The sequence below is a fragment of the Grus americana genome, chromosome 5, assembly GCF_028858705.1.
Source record: "Grus americana isolate bGruAme1 chromosome 5, bGruAme1.mat, whole genome shotgun sequence".
In the NCBI taxonomy this organism is placed as follows: domain Eukaryota; kingdom Metazoa; phylum Chordata; class Aves; order Gruiformes; family Gruidae; genus Grus; species Grus americana.
Window position 1 is genome coordinate 28,253,542 of NC_072856.1, and position 20,051 is coordinate 28,273,592.

General features: G+C 50.9%; 1 protein-coding gene across 2 annotated transcripts in view; it reads right to left on the reverse strand.

The window, feature by feature from the left end:
- Nucleotides 1-1,551: 1,551 nt before the first annotated feature.
- Nucleotides 1,552-20,051, reverse strand: part of LOC129207431 (transmembrane protein 263-like) — a 207,765-nt gene continuing 189,265 nt past the window's right edge. For both annotated transcript variants that reach the window (XM_054828349.1, XM_054828348.1), the window contains 2 exons: nucleotides 2,919-6,377; nucleotides 1,552-2,294 (listed from right to left, as the gene is read on the reverse strand). In XM_054828349.1, coding sequence (XP_054684324.1) covers nucleotides 6,091-6,377 — 287 coding nt within the window. In that variant the 3' untranslated portion in view covers nucleotides 1,552-2,294; nucleotides 2,919-6,090. The remainder of the gene's footprint in view (nucleotides 2,295-2,918; nucleotides 6,378-20,051) is intronic.

Below are 20,051 nucleotides of genomic sequence, written 5' to 3' on the forward strand. Positions count from 1 at the left end.
TTGAGCCACCCACAGCCCACCTACCTGGGCAGGTCTCCTCTCCAAAGGTCTCTTCTGAGGTCTGCTGCCCACCAGCTTCCAGCTCAAGCTCTTACTTGGGAGAGGGTGAGACTGGGTGCTGTCGTCACACACCAAGAGCTGGGACATGCTGCCTGCACACCCACCACCTGGGTGAGGCAGGGGAGAGCTGTAACTATAAGTGATTTTCCAGCATCCTTTCCCCCACTTCAAGACCTCTGGAGGAGCAGCTTGTTAGTGGTGTTTTGCAAACTGGCTTAACATGGCAAACCTGCTCCAGCTGGGCTGCAGAAAAGGTGAGCGCGGCGATGTATCCCATGGCCTCTCCTCAGGGCTCGCAGCTGGAGCACCTGTAATTCAGCTCCCCTGTCTGCAAGGCGACATGGCCGGCTCCAGCATTGTGAGGAGAAATGGAGTGACAGCATCCACGTGCTGTGGGACGGGCACTTTGTCCATCTGCCTCCCCACAGCTGCCATGGAGGCAGCTCCTGGGAGAACCCCCGACCCAGGCACCTTCACTCAGGGGCAGGAGCAACAAGTGTCTTCACCCTGTCCCCTGCACCGCCAAACCTGCTCCTGCCACGGGCTCCGTGCCTCCCAAGCCACGCTGCTCGGCTGTGGCTGCCGGTGAGGCCAGAGCAGTGGGGCAGGCGGCAGAGGTGGCCACAACCAGCCTCATCAGCTCTTCCTGAGCAGTTGGTGCAAAACATCAAGCAAATAAATGGCTTGATTGCCCCGTTACTAGTTACTAAATTAATCCTTTTGTCTGCACTTAACAAATGCTGAGCTGTTGGCTCCTGGCCTCAACCCAGTAAAAGGGAGACCCTGTCTGGGGCCAGATACCGCACAGCCCGGCCGTGGGGCTGCAATCCTCCCTGCACGAGGGCTGTGTGTCCCTGGGAGCGTTGGGCGGCTCTGCCCTGGGTGAGTGCCCGTGGAGCAGGTGAGGTAGCCAGGGTGGCCGGCAGCGCCCTCCCCAGCAGCCGTGCTGCCTGCCAGCCAGCAAATGCAGAAGGTCTGGCTGCTCCGCAGGGCTCCCCCACAGCTTGGGGGGAGAGATGTCAAACCACTGCTGGGGGGACCCAGGCTTTCCCTCACTTCCTCAGCTGGGAAAAGCGGCTATGCAAACCTGCACGAAGGAACAGCTGCTGCAGAGGCAAAACTTCCCGTCTTCGGCTGCTGAGATCCCACTTATGGGATCTCGCTGTCCCCTGCCTGAAAGTCCTCGTGCTCACTGGTCTTTAAATCAACACAAGAAATTGAGTTTAGAAGTCTTATCCAAACTACTCTTACCATTCTGATCATCAGGAAACGTGCCTGCAGGAAAATGGCTTTCAAATCGTGGTTGAAAGGCATGTCCTAGTTTAAGCAGGGACAGAGAGTCAGCCCTGCTTGGTGCCTCATGTAGAGCCCTTAGGGGAGAGAGCTGATTTCCCAAGAAATCTCTAACGTCTTCCTTCAACTGCGCTTCCTCTACTCATTTCCCCCCCACTGGAAACAAAAGCCAGCGTAACCAAGGTTTTTATCCTCAAATTTTACTGTAATTAAAATACAGAGATGCAGAATATTCCCAGAAACACACTGCAAAACAAACCAAGCAAACAAATTCAGTAGGAAACCAATTACAGACAATGAAATGATAAAAGAACAAAAGTGTTCTCCGGAGCCCAGCACCATGCACAGGACCGCATGGCCGCAGTGACGGTTTTGGGTTGCCAAAGGGCTCCTTGGCTCCTAGAGAAGCAGAGTCAGGCCCTGGCATCTGTCCCAGCAGCTCTGTGGCTCTCTCTAGCCATTTCCACGTTCCCACTCGTTGTTTTTACAAGGATGACTTTGCAATGGAAACACAGAAATGACCCACCCACAGGGACAAGAGCCAACCAGGGAACCCAGAGGAAAAGAAGTGGGTTAAGATTTTCCACACACAAACCAAGGGGATGGAGAGGGGTGGAAGACATGCGTGTCTCTCCCAGCCAGGGGAGCTGTGGGGGGCAGAGTCACCCTCTCTGCCCTCCCAGCCAATATGAGCGTGGATGTTTGACGAAGGTCTCGGTGGGAGCTTTAGAGAGCTCTATCCAGGGGCAAGATGAAAAGCTAAGGGAGGGATAAAAAAGGAAAGTGAAGGACAATAGGATGAGCCAAGGGAAAAGGGAGGAGAGGGTCTCCTCTCGGCTGGGACATGTTCCGTGGGCACAGGGAATGTCCAGCCATGGTGGGACACAGGGCTGCGTGTAGGGCCACATCCCACCTCCTCCATGGGGAGACCATGAAAAAAACTTGGGGGAGATCTTGGAAGGGGGGGGTGGTGGTAAGGAGGGAGCTGATCTGGCACTTGGCCCATCCATTGGGCACATTGATCTAGCTACATGGAAACCTCTAGCAATCATCAATACTATAGAAGCTGGGCAGCAGCCAGACGTGGACCACCACCACACACCAAAACCCACATTTGTCCGCTTCCCCTTCCACGCTCTTCCCTAGGCCAAGGGGGAAGCGTGTTCATCCTCTGATTCAAAGCTTGTCCTGAGAAACAAATCCCCTCCATGCTCCCATTTCTTGCTCCCCGACTCCTCACTGCCTCCTGGCACCAGTCCCTCCTCATCTTCTGTCACCTGAAAACTGGTGATCTTCTTTGTACTAACTCCCTTCAATCCTTCCCTCCACCTTGGTGCTGCCCCCCACTATTTTGTACCAACCCTCCCCTTCTAGTAGCACTGGGATTTAATGCACAATGTATTTTTTGTCCCTTTTACCACAAAGGGGCGATGGGAGACGGGCTGCGCCAGCAGTGCAGGTGGACTCTGAGCTGGCTGGAGTCTCTGTAGTGGGGGAGGAGGAAGGATGGGGCATCTGTCAGGAGCCAACAGCTTCCCCATCTGATCCAGGTTCTACCATCCCACAACCAAAGCTGTCAGGAGGCACCTGTGCTCTTAGACCAGGAACACCGACGCTGTTTTCCTTCTGCTCTGGTACTGAGTGCCCAGAGAAGCAGCCTGGGGCTGGGTCACCCGGATGAACCGAGCAGATCTGGCATGCCAACAGAGACATACGCTCCAGAGGCCTTTGAGTCCTGCATAGTTACGTATTCCTGAACGCCTGTTAAGTGGTGTGAGACCCTGCTTTGGGAGTAGATTTAATCTTCTACTGCTGCCTGTTAATTTGGTCTCTTTTGCTATTAATGGTCCACGAGTTCTCTGTTGGCTGGACTCTAAGAACAGCGATTTAGGTTGTGAGTTCTCCTCATACCTCTTCTCCCATTCTCCAGGCCATCCCGCAAGGAAATGGCAGTTCCAGACAAATGGAGACTTTTACTCCATTTACTGCAAGGACGCACAGAAAAGCAGAAATAAAAAGGTGGGAGACCCTAAGGATCCCTATGGCCTTCATTAACGCACCTTCATCCTATTTTACATGCCTGCGGACAACGGCTTGGGAAGGATTTATTGCCTTCCCCAGCAAAAGCCTGGTGGGATACTGGTTAGCCAAAAGCATGATGAGCTTCCCATCACCTGCCCAAGGCCTGGGAGAGGCAGTTAGGCAGAAGACTGTCTTCTGTCCCAACTGGTAAGAAACTATCTTTCTAAGAGGGTTGGTGACAGCACAGCTAGTTACGCACAAGCGGCTTTTAGCTTTGGGGTTAGAGCTGGCTTCAGGAGCAGCCTGTGATCTGGAATAAGGAATGAGATGCGCTCAGGGAGAGCAGTGAGCAGAGATCCACGCAGTGCAACCTGCCCTCCTGCTTTGCAGGGCATTTGAGACAAAGGAAGAACAGACAAGACTTCTCCTGGCCTTGCCAACTGCCACGAGCATCCCAGCAAAGTGCAGGCACACATCAAGGCCTGATCTTTCTGTGAAGGCACTGCCTTCAGAGACAAAACCAACACGTCTGGGTCAACTTGGCCTTCACCAGAACAAAAGAGACAAAGCGAGGAAATGCACACACATACCAAATGCCGTTTCCTCTTCAGAAACAAAGACGTAGGTTAAACCACTCTCATGCTATCAGGAGTAACATACTGTGGAGATCAGCAACTTCTTGCCACTGCAAACAGCAGGGACTACCGAGCGAAGGGTCTGGAGAGTAACTAACACCAGCATGACTTGCACACGAACACAGCGACTTAAGTCAGGCCCAAAATGTGGATTTAATAAAGGTCAGAATAAAACTGCTTCACAAGCCCAAGAACATTCAGCAAAAATGGTGGTGGGGGGGGTGGGTAGTGGGGGCGGTGTACTTAAATATTCCCTGATGTCTGAGTCCTAAGCACAAGAGATCAGCCAGGAAGCGCAATGACCTCCAATGGGAAATTAAGATTAAGGAAGCTGGCTTCAGTGTCCAAAAGATAGGGCAGAAAATAAACAAACCGCATAGACGGGAGAAAGGGGATTTTTCACATTCCTTTGGTTTCAATAAGCTACGCTCTTGGGCAACAGAGGGGAAAACATCCTCTAAAACATGATTTTTATTTTGACCAAGACCCTATATAAAAACTATACGCTGGTAGTGCCGAAGATGACTATGTAAACTCCTCCGCGGCAGTGGCACAGTTTTATTTACCTGGCTGAAGACATGCCTGTGGACTGATACATACACACACGCTAACACAGATGCATATTTATAAAATACAGCACAAGCACTGCTTCACTTGCCTATGCATCCAACACCTAACGACCTAGGCTAATCACCTGCCAAAGCCAGGAGCGGCAGAATTAATGGTGGAGCCTGGGGACCTTGGAGTGAGTTTGTGTGTGTGTGTGTGTGCACGTGTGTGCGCGTGCGTGATGCCACATGGCCCCTTGAGCATCACGGGCCAGGCTGAGGATGGCTGTGACTCCCAGATGAATGCAGGTGTCTGGGTTTCTGCGGCACTACGAGTGTGGGTGGGCTATTTGGTGCAACACGGTCATTTAGAGGAGCCGGGCTGGAGCCCCGGGAGCAGCGCGTGGAGGAGGAGCTGCTGGTGCCCCGCACAGGCTGGCTGAGCTGCAGCATGCTCAGCCCCTCAGGGAAAGCGTTCTCCAACGCAGCACAGCCTGCTCACAGCCGGGGTGCTGGGTCACAGGGAGAGCAATGCTCTCGGCCTCCCCTCCCTCCCTGCAGCAGAACTTGGGTGGCATTTGGGAACATGCTTGCTCATGGTTACTAATGACGTCTGTGGAGTGAGTGCGTGGCCTAGAATCGAAATGCCCATTGCAGATGGGGATACTGCCAGGACTTCAAGGGTCAAACCCAAGGGCCTGGTTTGTCCCTCTGTGGAGCATCACCACCCGTGCTGCCATATCAAGAGGCCCGGCAGATGCCACTATCAGCTCCATCCCCAAATGGGAACATACAGCAGCTTTTATCCTCCTGCCTCTCACCAAGAAAATCTGTGCAGAAGTTGCTGACCCGGGACACGATACTCTTGTGTGGCATCATCCCTGGAGCTGCTCTGCTGAGCTTGAGGGTCCCTTCTCTGAAGGGTGCAATTCAGTCAGGGAGTAAGTGATTGGGAGCAGCCTGTGGGATAGGCCCTGCAAAGAAAAGGTAAGAAGTGCAGGGCAGGAGGGAGGCTTCCCCCTCTTCACAGTATCTCTCCTTTGTGTCAATGGGACCTTCTTCTACAGTTCTCCCCAAGGCAGACCCCCCAAACACACCTCCCAGAGCCAAGGGAAGGGGTGTTTCAGAGGCTGTCTTCCCAGCTGAAGTTGAATTCGACTACACAACCCACACTTCGAGCCAGGCATGGTTCCTCCCCCTCCCCTGTTACTCCCCCAACCTCCAGGCAGATGGAGCCTGATGCCATCCCCCACCCCTCTGTGCTTACAAGTGCAAGAAGGGAGGAAGAAAACTGCAAGACAGAGACAACGGAGCCCTCGGAGCAGAGATGGTTCCCCGTAGGTGATGGGAGTGAAAGGCATTGACAGCGGCTCTGTGAGCTCTGAGCCAGGCAGGCGGCGCTGAGCAGGCTGCAGCTGGAGTCTGCTCGGGTGCTTGACCCTCCCTGAAGCGGCTGGTTCCAACTCAAAGAGGTGCTGTGTAGGGGGACAGTATGGGCAGGTCGATCTTTTGGAAGGGAGCTGCGATGGGGATTAGTCAGCCTTGTCCTTCTTCTTTGCAGTGAAAGGGACTTTGCTGGCGACCGCACTGCCCACGGCTCCAACACTGCCGGTCACTGCCGAGACGCTGCCCTTCACCAGTCCAACGCCAGCAGCGGGGACGCTGGTCACAGCTGTTTTGGTGAGCTCCAGGCTCTTGCTGCCCACCCAGGCAACTCCTCCCAACGTGGCCCCCACGGCTCCCCGGGTGATACTGAACAGGCCGCCCGTCACTCTCCAGATCACCCCTGCCTGCTGCTGTGGATGGTCCTTGCTGGCATCTGCAGGGAGAGAGAGAAAGCAAAAGTCAGACGTGTCCATGCCAAAGACCTTCTCCCTGGGCGCCTCTTCGAGCCCAGGAGGGTTGTCCACCACAGCACACGCTCCCGTATGCACAGTGCCTTGCAGCCCCAGACCTCTCGGTGCCTGAAGGAGGAACCAGGGCGATCCCAGGCCTACAGCACGGCAGGAGAGGACTTTGGGAGGGTAGGGAATGGGAGCAGAATTGCCCACGTGACAGAGAAGGGAAGAAGGTGGCTCAGTTACAGCCCCAAACTCACAAGCCTCAGTGCTGCAAGGCAAAGCAAATCCCACTGACAAGAGATGTAATTCCCTTCCCCTGCGTGTTGGCTAACGCCAGTAAATCACAAAGACTTATGCCAGCATAGGAGGCACGAACTGCAGGCAGCAACAGCTGACGTTTGCATGGCCCGCAGGTCCTCAGAAGCATCTGTTCGGAGGCAGGTCTGCGCTAATGTCAGATGCGGGACTGAGGCACAGCACAGACCTATCTGCGAGAACTGTAATTGAGCTAGCACAGATAGCAAACTGCAGGAAAGATACAGTGACACGGATGTCACCTCAGGTTGTACAAGCCCTCTGGAGATCTCAGCTACGTATTTAATAGTGTTAAGACAGTGCTTAAGTTGCTACACTATGTCACTGCTGGTTTACCTGTGCCAACTGGATGAAGGCCAGCATGATATACCCACCCAAGCTGCCATCACACCTGCCCACAACACTGCAGACGTAACATTCACAGCTCGCCACTTCTTGGGAAAGGGTTGACTCTGAACTGCTACTCACGGGATTCAAACCTGACAGCTCTCCTGCCAGCCTCCACACAATCCTCTCCCTTTGCATCAGCTGACAATGCTGCATGCAGGCAGCAAAGGAGGAGCTGCTCTTTTCGTGGGGCGAGATATTTTGGATACTCTGACTTCTGATTCACTGCCAGTTCTGTATACGAGATGAGTTACTAATAATTGCAAAAATACAACAAAGCAATCCTGGCAGGAAAAAAAGCAAGTGCCAGCTGGGAATACAGGATCCCTGGAGCAGCAGCAGCCCTTCTAACCCATTACATACTCAGAAAAGAGGTTGCGCAGCGCTGACGCAGCAGGAGGGCTTCAGCCCCCTGCTAAATGTGCACCCTATTTCCTGAGAGGCAGGGAAACGACAGGGATAGAAATGACTTTCTGAAAGCCTGCATAAAACCACGGGGCAGTCATGCCTCTGCAGAGAGCCCAGGACAGTGGCTGTGTCAGCACCAGCCACTGCCTCAGAGCAGAGCGCTGCAGAGGCTCCACCAGCACCCCAAGGAAGGAGCCAGTCTGCACCGCACAGCCCTGCGTGCACGCGTTCCCCTGGCACGGGCACCTGGCATCTCTCCCTGGGACCAAAGAGGGAGACACCCTGGCTGCGGCATCCCAGTTTGGCTGCCTGCTCAGACTGGGCTGCACAAACGGACTCACCGCTCACCTGAGCAGGTGGACAAGCTTAATCCAGCTAAGGGCAGGTGGCTGAGAGCTGCTGGCTGAATGCACTTTGTCTTTTGAGAGCCCAGCCCTTCCACCGCACTCCCACACTCTCAGCTCCCTCCGCTCCCTTTCTCTAAAGCTCCCCGCTCCCCAAAAAGAAAGTCCCTTTGTTTATCCAGCCAGGCAGCAGCTGCTTTCCTCGATTGTAATGATATTCCAGGCAACAAAAAAACTACCTGGAAACCCCTCTTTGATATCTCCACCCACTCTCATTTCCAGGCAGATCAGAGCCAGTGCTGATGCAGGCAGCGGATTTCCTTTGCCAGCAATCAAGGACCTTGGGAGCGCCGGGAGGCCGGCCCAACCGCTCATCAAGTTGTGGGGCCTTCGCTCACCTCATGCCCTGGTTGATGGGAATGTCAGACCTAGTCAGTCTAAGCAAACGCCTTCCTCTTACTGCTACTAACTTGTCTCACGCCGTGTCTTTACCACATCTGCTATTCAGTGTACTTCTGCCAAGCTATCCTGTGAATCCTTTGGAGCAGAGACCACCTTCCCGTTGTCCGTGTGTTACGCAACACAGCAGGGTCTCCAAGTGTTGCTCTAAAACAAGCTTTTTTTCTTTTCTTTTTTTTAAACAAACCAACCAGAAGTCTGACAGAAAACACTCAGCAGGGGGGCACAGATTTTATCCTTGGAAGCTCCAGCTGCCCTGGGGTGCTGGATGCACACGGCTGAAGGGACAACCTGACCTTGCCAAACGGATCAGAGCTGCTGCCTGTACTCCAAGCATTGGGGCGGATGGGAAGCCAGCTACTCACACCGGGGACTCTCAGATTGCACCATGTCTGGGAAAAGGGGATTTTGCAGGCCTCTTAGGAAACAAATTAAGATGTCTTCAGATTCAAATTGCTAACTTTTAGGCAATTAACGTAGGAGTTTAAGTAAGGTGATTTGATTCCTCTGGCTCCATTTGTACCCAGGGAAGAGAAAGGGGCTTCTTCAGAGGAGGCTGTGTACAGTAGCCTAACCTAGACTGAATTAGGTGGTGTGGTGATTCTTTCCTAGGAATTTTCATCCTAGATTCTTCTAATATTCTGCAGATTTTGGAGTCTTCTTGGAGTTATAGGTTCTTCCCCGAGTTTGACCCAGGCTGTACAGAGCTCTCCCTTGGGCAGGTCTGAGGACAGTGCCTGTGAGGAGCCTGCTCTTCACCAGCTCGGATGGCTTAGGATAAGCCTTAGGTTACACACCCGTCTGATAATCTGGGCAACAAAATGGAGTTTGAGAGGGGCCAGTACAGTTTCCGGTGTAGCCTAAGCAGCTACAGTTCTACCCAGTATACAATGTACTGCTTGCCTATTCCTCAACAATTTCTCTAGGTTTTGGGGTTTTTTTTCCCCTCAACGCTACCGAGACCCCTTGGGTCCATTTCCAGTTCAGTTGCCAGCCCCCGCAGCTGCTGCCCACGGCTTATCCCGTACAGCCATTCGTGTGTTTTGCCTTCAGACTGAGGGCGGGAAGAACAGAGGGATCCAGGAATCCATGAGACTTAAAACCTGGACTCTACTCAGCAAAAATCAGTTCATCCTCCAAATGAACACAATCCTCAGAGGATGGCAGGTCCTCTGTTCCCACTCCCCTGTCCAGGGAAGCAGGATCCTTTGTGTCCCATCAGAGGACTGCAATGCAGAAGCTCTGGGCATTAAACGCCCACTGGCATGCTCAGCTGCAGAACCAAGAGCTGTTATCAATGCAGAAATAATCTTCCTGGCTCTCCTCAGGTAAACTTGCATCTGAGGATACCTGGAACCTCTCTGTAGGAAAATTTAGGCCTCTGCCCACATTTCGATTGACCTGGAGCTGCTAGAGCTGCCCAGTTATCTGAACACTGGTGTGAAAATCTCTTAGATAATATGCGGATGCCTGCAGGTGGATAGCCCAGGGACCAGAGGGAAGGAGGCAACTGCAGATGAGATTGAGGGGGGATGCTACTCTGCCAGCAAAGAGCTAAAACATATTGGAGAAAGTGTCAGGAAATACTAACGAAGAAAGACAAGGACAAAGGTTCTTTCTGATTAAGCTAGGCAGAGACAATAAAGCTGCAGCACACTGGAGCACCAGTGCTTGCATGCTGCCTGCACCTGGTCTGCAGCCACTCTTGTGGTCCTTAAAATTCCACAGGTAGCAGGGTGGAGGGATGGAGAACATGGCCCTAGGAGGGTGGGAGGCTGTTCCAGAAGCATCCCAACAGCTACAACACAGAACAGAAGCTGTACCATAAAAAAATCCCAAACAAACTCAGGTTTGAATAGATCTGAAAAGAGAAAGAGAAATCCCTTGTGACCCCAATCACAAGGGGCCACGTCCTAACCTGGCAGCAAGCTGAAACAGGTTGTATTCGTTCTATACCCCAGACGATGTGTTGAAAGCTTCCTAGGCATCCCTGGTTAGTTTGTCTTCAGGACTGCAATAAACCCCACAGTAAGCTGTCATGTAAGATAAGCATCAGATTTACAGTGCAAATTAGTCTCTCAGACAATGGAGCGAGCTAAGCATTTTGTTGGCACAGAGGAGCCCAGATTAAGGGCGAGACAGACAGCAGAGATGAAATACACAAAATAATCAGAGAGACAGACACACAGCCCGAGCAAGGGAACAATTCTGTTCCCTGGAGCCTGCTGCAGCCCGTGCTGCTCATGAAAGCTCTTCACCATCTGCCAAGCCCTTTTTCCTTTCCATCAATGACCTGGCCTTTTCAAGGGTCCCTTCAGCTTCACCCCATGTCAGCTTAGAACAGAAGAAGGAGGAGAAGAAGAGATGAATAAAATGTGCTTCTGTATGGACACTGGCTCTCTGGGCTGGGGTCGGCACCCCCCACAACAGGCTCTCCTCCTCGGCCACAGCCCTCCGCAGTCCCCTCTGGCTTCTCTCCAGAGCAGGGGTCCTGCCTGCTGGGGCTCCAGACAAAGCCGGGTTTTCTCCTCTGGTCCTGGTGACATCTATGACTAAGGGCAGAAGTCAGATCGGTTTGTCAGTAGTAACAGATACATCGTTCAAAGCTGCTACGGCGACTCTCCTCAGGGCTTTGCATTGCATTTATTTGGTGAGACAAAACGATAGCCTGCGCTGCTGCCCACTACAAATGGCACAGGCGTTGTTCTTCCCCTTAGCCCTTGCCGGCAGGTGATACGACAGGCAAGGAGAACTCCTTACTTTAAAAAGGACTCGTACAAGTTGCTCTTTCCTACTAACTTATAAAAACAGCCCCAAGCCAGGAAAGCTGTGCCAGGGAGCTGCGTGTATGGTTTTGCATCTTCAGGACACTTCCATCCCTGCTGGGCCCCAGGCGAAGGAGCTGGGCTGGCTCAGAGACCAAAACGTAACCTGTCAATGCCATCGGTCTGTCCCTCAGCAGATGCGAAGGGAAGGGATGAGGTCACTAGTTCAAGCCTGAATTACACCTCTGGCGGCTATTAAGTGACCACTGGTAGATTTAGGCAGGTTCTCCTACACAGAAAAATGTTTGGTCTGGAGGAACAAGCAAAGGGTGGAGGGTCAGCTACTCACACAGTCTAGTCCCAGCTTTGCCCAGCTGATTTTTAAGCAACACTGAGCAAATCGCTCTGACCTTTATTGCCTCTGCACCACTGTGATTGAGAATGTGCGATTTTCTAAAAGCCTTGGTTGTTGAGTCAGAAAAAAAGCATGTATGTGAGAGAAGTTTCCAGTCCTGATATTTCTTGGAGAAAAACCTGAAAGTTTGATTCAAGTGCACTCTTAAGGCTCTGAGAACCCCAAATGGGTTATTGTTATTTTTAACCTTGTGATTTTTCTGAGCCTACCTCAATTTGAAACGCATGGGGCTGGCACTGCTCCCTTCCCTTCTGCAAAGCGAAGCTGAAGTTAATGATCCCTATTTCCTTGTATTGCTGTGCTGTCATGAAGGTTAATTAGGTACAGTTGGTGCGGTACTTTAAACGAGGAAATTGTGTTTGTATCATCACGACTGGCACTGACAGATTCCTGTTGACATTCTCAGTAGAGACACCAATGACAACTTCCAATTTATCTCTGGGGAGGTTTCCAGTTTCCAGACAAGTCACAAAGGCAAGAGAAAAGCTTGCCCCCTCCCCACGCACACCAGCCTGCTATTGTGGAGCTACACAAGTTTACCCTGTAGCCAAGACTTTCCATTTGGGCGATACGCTCCCCTTCTAGCACTGAAGAGGAGCAGCTAAAGCAGGCAGAGAGCACTCTGACTGCTGGGCACGAATGAAATCTCACTGTACAGCACCTAGCAGGACCCTTCTCCAGGGAATGGCCAACACCACCTTCTTCCAAGCCTCCTGCCTGCAGCCAGAGAAGGCTTAGCTGACCCTTGCAGGGCACAGCTGTAGCAAGCATTTATGCCTGAGACGAAGGAACTGCCATTCATGTCCTTTCTGTCATTTTAGGATCAAAGATGCAGTGTCACAGGCAAGGCGTTAAAGGGACCACTACAAAGCGTTTGTTCTTTAAACACTTGTGCTTCAGTCCTGCCATCAGTCCCAAGCTGCAGCTGGTTGGAAATGGCTTTGCAGGCTCAGCAGCTGTGCTCTCCCCAACCCTGCTCTGCCCAGGCGCTGAACGCTACCAACCGAGACAGTTGCCACCAGCAAAAAGCCTAGAAATGCCACGTTCAGTTTAGCCCTTGAATTTTAAACTTTAATTCTGCAATCAGCAAGACATACTCGCCTCTCTCTGAAACAGGATTGTTCGGGAAGCTGCTGCACACAGCAAAACGGGGGCAGCTGTCTCCACAGCCCGGCTCACCCCAGGGCTCTTCACTGGCACAATGAGCTTTAATTGTTCTTTGCACATGCCCCAGGAGCAGTATTAACTGCTGAAGCATCTACCTTGAAGCACTGAGAGACAGGGTTCAGGAGGGTAAACGAACAGTGATACGGACTGGCTTGTTTTCCTCCGCTGAGCCTTCGGGGAGAAGCAGCAGAGGCTCTGACTCTGACAGTGTGAGGCTTAGAGTTGGTTGGGAGTTTTCTGACTCTCTTTGCTGGGAAGCATCCTGTCACCAAACCAGAAATTGTTTCTAAAGACACAGTGGTACTGTTGAAACTTCCATGGAAAAGAGAATTCAGGGAGATCAGCCTCAGAGCAGCTAATCACCCGTTTGAACCAGCCTTGAGTCAGCCCAAGGACACTGCCCAGCCTCACACACCCGCTAATGGCCCAAGCAGCAGCCGAGCGACATTTCCACTCTTTTCGTTGAACTGTTTCACTTTGTAAGAGAGATTAATTGGAGGAGGAATATAAACTTGTCCTCTCACTTCCCAAGTGCTTTCAATACCAAAGCCAAGATCTGCCCTGAGATGGGTTTCTTATTCTTGAAAAAAAAATTAGCAGTTCCTTTGCTTTGCCCTCCTGCAGAAGACGACTGTTTTCCTGATCCAGAAATCTCTCCCTCTCTCATATAGCTGTAACAGCCTGTAAGGAACAGCCAGAGTCCCCCTGCACTCCCCCCCCTCCCCCCAGACCCTTTTGATTCTTAATTCCTTATTTCCCCTCTAGTTTTACAAGACTCCAGCTACTCTGTGGCATAGACATGGTCTCTAATGATGCTGAAGACCAGGATGGCCCAGAGCCATACTAGAAAGGACATGGATCAGGTAGGAGCCTGAAGACCCAGCTCTGTTCTCAGCATTACTGCTGACTGGTTGGGCAATAGCTACATCTCCTCTGCTTCCCCTCCATCCCACCGGCCTGTTTCAGCCACGGGTGGTGTGACTGCCCAGACAGCACGCTGGGGATCCCGCACGGCCTGCGGCAGGGTGGGCTGGCACACAGGAATGAGTCCCAGCTCCCAGCTCTGCTGAGCCCAGCAAGCTAGGGAAGGCAGGAGTCCACCCTTTGCAGAGCAGAGACTAATAAGCAATAACTGATTGGCCTCATGGTGCTTCTTAGAGATGATCTCCCAGCTCCCACTGGCATACTTAACCTCTCATCTCAGAGAGAAAAAAGTGCACACTGGGACAAACTCCTCGAAAGGTTGCCATCCTCTGATATAGATCATAAGCACTTAAAGATGAGGACTTGCCCTTTTTATAGCCTTGTACAACAGCTGGCCTAAGGAAACCCTTGTCTCATTTGAAGCAAATGTCATCTTCCACCACAGTGTATAGGTTGTAAGAAAGATGCCCACAGGAGGGTCCTAGAGCAAAGCTACAAGTGGCATTGCCTACTCGGGAAGAAAGAAATCTGGACATACCATTTCTATCTCCATCCCAACATCTCTTTTTCTCAATGTAGAAGGTCAGGCTTCTGCTACTGGCCAGACAGGTTGCTAAAAAAACTATGGGATGTCTCAAGGCCACTGACAGAGTGGATGGATGATCCCAAAAGGCATGAGATTTTGGCCTGCCCCAGAGAACTGTGCATGGTGGCTGCTTTCTCCCCACCCTCGCCAACCTCCAGATCCTGCGTGAGAAACCACAATGGTGCATTATGGCAAGTACGGACAGCAAGGGACAGCTATCAGCTGGGCTATACCTTCCCTCTCACTTGTGTTAAAAGCATCAAAAGTGGCCATCAGACTTAGTTTGTTGGAACTCTATGTCCCTGTCTGCTTTCTATTTCCACTCTCTGCTCCACCTATACGGTCTTGAATCAAGAGCCTGGCAAGAAAGAGCATATAGAGCTGCGCCAACAGCTCCTCTTCCTATTGGGGTCTCATCACCACGACACTGAGATTTTGGATCACGAGGACAGGAATCACCTCTTGCTGTGAATACGGGCTCTTGATCTCACTTGGGGATCTGTGGGTGGATAATAATCCAGTGGACTCAATAATTTTCAGTGGCCTCAAGCTTTAATGGTCTGAGGAAGAGAGCTTTCAGACATAAAATTTTATTCCTTACAAACAGCCCTTCCTAGCATTTGTGCCTAGGCTAAAGAGACCATCTTTTTAAGCCTGCTCTTTGACCCACGCTAGCTCAGCTCTTGTCAGGGCACATCACCTACTCTGTCAATTCTGTAATGGTGGTTGCACATTCTTCACTGAGCTGCTTTCAGCTGCTTGTGAGAGTACCCGGCACAAAAAGACCCCAAATGAATCAGAGGCTCTTGTTAAACAGGCTTGTTAATTCAGCTCTGATAAAGACACAGGAGGAAAAAAAATCAATATTGTAAAATGAAAAAGGACAAAATCCATAGAGAAATAAAGGTCATTTTCACAGTTCTATGAGGCCCTTACAAACAACGGAGAGTAAATAACATAATCCAAGATTATGTAAGAAATGACTTTTCTTCCATGCTCTAGTGCTACCCGGTGGATTTTAAACAAAGGCAGACTCAGCTAAGCCTCCTCTGTCCAGTGAGGCTAGAAGTCCTTCCCACGACAATATTGCTAACTCACAATTTATCAAAAGTGCCTGAAGTTTGGTCCCAGCAGCAGTTTGGGAAGGGGCATGAGAGTGAAAGTCATGTCTAACCAGCAGGAAGGTGCTCCCAAGTTGCCAAGATCAGACATCAAAAGTCTGCTCTGCTCGTTCATCATGAATATTTTGTGTACTATGCCACCTTATTATTAAAGACTTAATATCTCTACCTTATGGAAACACATGATTGGCACTCAAGCATTTTACAGCTGAGATATCCAAGAATTTGTCCAAAAAAACTCCCAGGAAAGTTGGGAACATATCCTGCCTTGCTAATAGGGGAGGACCCAAGTTCAGGCATTTCCTCTTCCCACTCCTGGAGCAGCTGAGCAATGGATGCTGATGCTTTCCAGCAGGATGGCTAGCACCAGTGAGAAACCCAGAAATTCCCCATTTATTCTGATTTTGTGCTCCTCTCCCCCTCCCACAAGGCACATGGAAGAACTAAAGAAAAAAAAATGGATGGCAGCTCAAAAAGCAAAGCCACAAATTTTAACTGACCTAAGGTCTGAGGCAAGATTTTTCAACTCAGAGAAATGACCCATTCATCCAGGAGGCTATCCAGGAGTCTTTCTGTCCACCCAAAGGATAACAAGGCAGTTAAGCTAAAAGCTGTGTGCTACAGAAGCAGCTGAGCTGGGGATTTACCTGGGAGGCACAAATATGTTTGCCTGCTCACACTTCAGCAATGGGCAGGATAAGGCCTTTGTTATTCTGCTGGTGGTAGGTGTTCGATGGCATAGCCTCAAAAACTTGTTTCCTCGTCTCAGCTGTCAAGGGGAGAGCGCTGCAGTCATGAGTGGGCAGGTACGCTGCCTCTGGGAGCAAACAGATGAACAGGCAGAGCATCCCTCCCCCACAGCCAGGCTGAGCAGGGAAGGACAGGACCCATCTGTGCCTTGAGATGATTAGATCTATTCCTGTGTAAAAATCACACCCCAGCTCCATGCCCAAACCTCTTGCGTGTCCCCTCACCTCTGTCGCTTCAAAGCGAGCCAGCCGGTCCTACCCGTTGTGTTCCTGGTGAGCCTGCCACCTGGAAATCTCAGCCCTGAATGCATAAATTAGAGGTAGCACTAACACTGCCCAAGGAGACATCAAACCTCCTCCTCTGTGCTGCACAGACAAAGAGCTGCTGCTTAGGAACATGAAGCCGCAAGTGTGACAGTTCCCTTTGCTTCCTTCCATATTCATGTTCTTGCTCTTTCCAGGGCAGATTTCAATACGGCACAGCAGGGATCCCACGCACACTCGGCTTCCTGAAGGGCTCTGCCTGGTCCTGCAGGTAAATCAGATTTCTTTTTTCATGCTGTGGCAAAACTGCCATGGAGCCAGGGTCTGGTTTGGCTGGGGTATCCAGGCCTCCCTTTGAGATTAGCACTTCATATAGTTGGAGGAGTACCTGGAATAAGAGAGACTTCTGCTCACCTCCTCAGCGCAGCCACCAGCCCAGCCCTACGCTCTCAGCCTCCATCCTCTTAGGTCTATCCAAGCTTGCTTCCCCCACTGCCAAGCAGCTATAAACAGGCTCTGCTTTATCTGAAAGGGAGCAGCCCCTGTCACCTCTTGGCTTTCTCCTGAGTCAGTCTTGACTCTAGCTCGGGGTATCCCCTGCCACTGCCTGAAGAAGACCAGTTGACCGTAATAAAGTACCAGAATCGTAGCGCGTGCAGGCAGAGAGCTCTCTTTCTAGCTCTCCTGAGGAGTTTCTAGCCTGCAGTGCATCTCTGTGGAGAGGGAGGGGGGATGTCAAACAACCTCCCACCAGTTTCAGCAGGACCTTCCTTAACTCAAAGACGTCCCTTCAGCCTGGTGAAACCAGTTCCCAGCAGGGATTTCATGCGAGACCGGTGTCAGAAATATTGCTAATACTTCTGCTCTCATTCACTTTACCACCTGCTGAAAATCCTCCCGTATGCCTGGCTGGGACAGCGATGTGCTGGGGAAAGGCTGAAAGCCTGGAGAACCTGAGCCCCCTCCGGGATCACTGCCCTTCTCTGGTACCTACCTGTTTTGAATCAAAGCCAAGCAAAGCCAGACTTTGCAGTCAGAGCAAAGGGCTCAGTGGAAGAAAAATCAGCTGCACACCCACAGCAGCCTTTCAGGTCTCCACGCTAAGACAATATTTACTGTCTTGACTCTGTAATGTAGCCCAGCCTGGCAATGCTGCCATGCTTTTGCTATCGGGAAATGAAGGGCAACATTACCCTCCTCCACAGATTCCCCTTAAATTTTCTTCTGCAGTCCTGTATACATGGGAAGCAACAAGGCAGAACGATTGATTCCTGTAAAAATCAGGGAGTATCCAAGGATGCTTTCAAGTAACACGGTACAAGGCTGTGGGATCTGTGTGTCAGGTACTTTCCCAGCTTTCACATCAGGGTGCCCAGCTCAGCTTGTGGTCCACATGCATGCACATGCTACCTTTATTCTCGACAGGATAAAACCTTCAGAAATTCCAGATCCCAACATGCTACATTCTAGCTTTACTAGTGCAATCATTACAGAAACTCATTTGCACCTTTATTTCCCTCCCTTTGTTTCCAATCAGATGCATACAGGGAACGACTGGAGTGACATGAATCTAATCAGAGACTGATGCCACATCAGAAATCCCATCAAGTTATCTTCTAGTCCCAACAGGCCCTCCACTGAAAGAAAACATCTTGTCATGGCCTGGAGAACCCCTGTGTACATCGTGTCCCCAGCAGGGATTCTTAATGGGCTCAGCAGTCAGAAACTAAGTTTTATTTTAGAAAGTGCAAACAAAAATATTTTTCCATTTAAATACCCTCCTAGCTCTTAATGGTGCTTTTCTGGACTTTTTTTTCCTAGCAGCAAACCAACTCTGTATTAAGGAAATCCAGGCAGAGAAATCTAAATCTTAGTTCTCCAATAACACTACAGCAGAGCCCAAATGGCCTAGGAGACCCCTCACACAAATTTCACGCCTGCTGTGCACAAGCACACATCTGCTCAAGGAAAAGCTCCGGCAGCAGGACATTTGCAGTCCTGTTCACCATTCAGCCAGAACAACCTAAGGGGGCCACTTCAACCCTCAGACACCTTCAACTTGGAAAATCCAGCTGACAGCACCAAGCCTAGCCTGGGCTGCAGAACTTACCTCTCCTAAACGCCGAGTCCTGTTACTGAAATGGACTAGAAGACACATGGCTTCCGATCTGCACCTTCCAGAGATCTGCTTAAGAAGTTTCATCAAGCCTCCTGTGGCCGCATTCAAGCGTCTCTCCAGCTAGGTAGGGACCATCCTGAGCACAGACAGATGCTGTCTGCTGAGCACTAAAGGCCTCTCCTCCCCTACAGCAACAACTTGGCTGCCTGAACTCTAGCTGGCTGATGGCAGCACCTGGATGCCATCCAAAGGCAGTAAGTTTCTTGCAGCTGAATATGTTTAGTCCCTCTCCTAGGGCACAGTCTCCATTACACAGCTATTGTTTATGACCCCAATTATCTCCCAGAAACTGGTCCTTGCCTGCAGTTAATAACCAAGGCTAAGTGATCAACCGTTAGGACTCCGGCAAACTGGTTGTTAACTTCTCTGTCGACCAAGTTCAGAGTCTTTTACTGCTATTAGAAACTCAGATTAATGATGCGTAACAGAAATGAACTCTCCTGTGACACAGCTAGGTGAGGCCAGGTGAGGGGGAAAAGAATCGCTCCTTTTTCCAGGAGGTATCAGCTGAGCAGGAGGAGGTGAGCCCTCCTTTAACTCACTTCTCAGCCTCCCCTGATGTCTGGGGGATGACAAAGGACATCTTATTTTGCAGAGTACTTTGAACTTTTCTTGGGATCTGGATCGTGTGGGCAGATCTATATGTAAAATGGGCTCACTCTTCAGAAACTGCTTTCAGGGACCTCTTCCAAACCGTAATTCCTGCCCTAGTATTTCAGATTTGCAGCAGCTAATAGGAGCAGGCTAATACTGCAAACCCCCATGGGGCAGGAAAACGAGACCTCACTTCAGAAAGAAAGGCTATATAGACCCAGTGTGCAGTGTAGAAATGAATCTCAGGTTTCAAGGGGACATCTACATCCAATAACAGACGTATCGTCAGCCTTTCCCAGCCTACTCCTCACAGGCTGATTTGTAAAGCAGCCCTCCAACAACTCATCAGAAAATAGTTGTTTCAATTCAGAAAAAGCTAATGCCACTTCCCTTTCCAGCTCTTTTTTGCCTTCTGAATGCTAAGGGGAGACCACCGGCCTCACACTCACAGGCTCATGAGGGCCACTAGGTATCTTATACGATAAAATTTTCTCAAGAGATTCACCAACCCCTGCTCCATAAAGCGCAAAGTCTGATTTTGGGGAATTACCACCGTGGTCTTGGGCAGCTGGTCTGTCCCAATCCACGCAGGGACACTCTGAGAGCACCAGAAAAATAAGCCCAGGTAGTGCAGCTGCACAACCGTGGGGCTCTGGGACAAACGGAAAATGACACGGGAAGGGGAAGAGTGTCTAGAACAAGCGTAAGGATCCCTGGCTGGTTATGCACATTATGAGTTTGTGCCTACAAACGACTTTGGGTGCAATGAGCTCACTGCCTGAATCATGGAGTGTGACTGTCTCCTGCTGCCGCCACGGATATGCAGGGAACAGGGGAAGGAACAGGGCACTGCTTGCTGAAAGGTCTTCTGCAGCTGACCTCTCCTGCTCAGGTGCCTGCTCCTCCAGCTCCCTTCCAACATCCGAGGAGTCAGCACTGGGACAGCTGACATTCAGGACCCCCTCCTCAAAATCT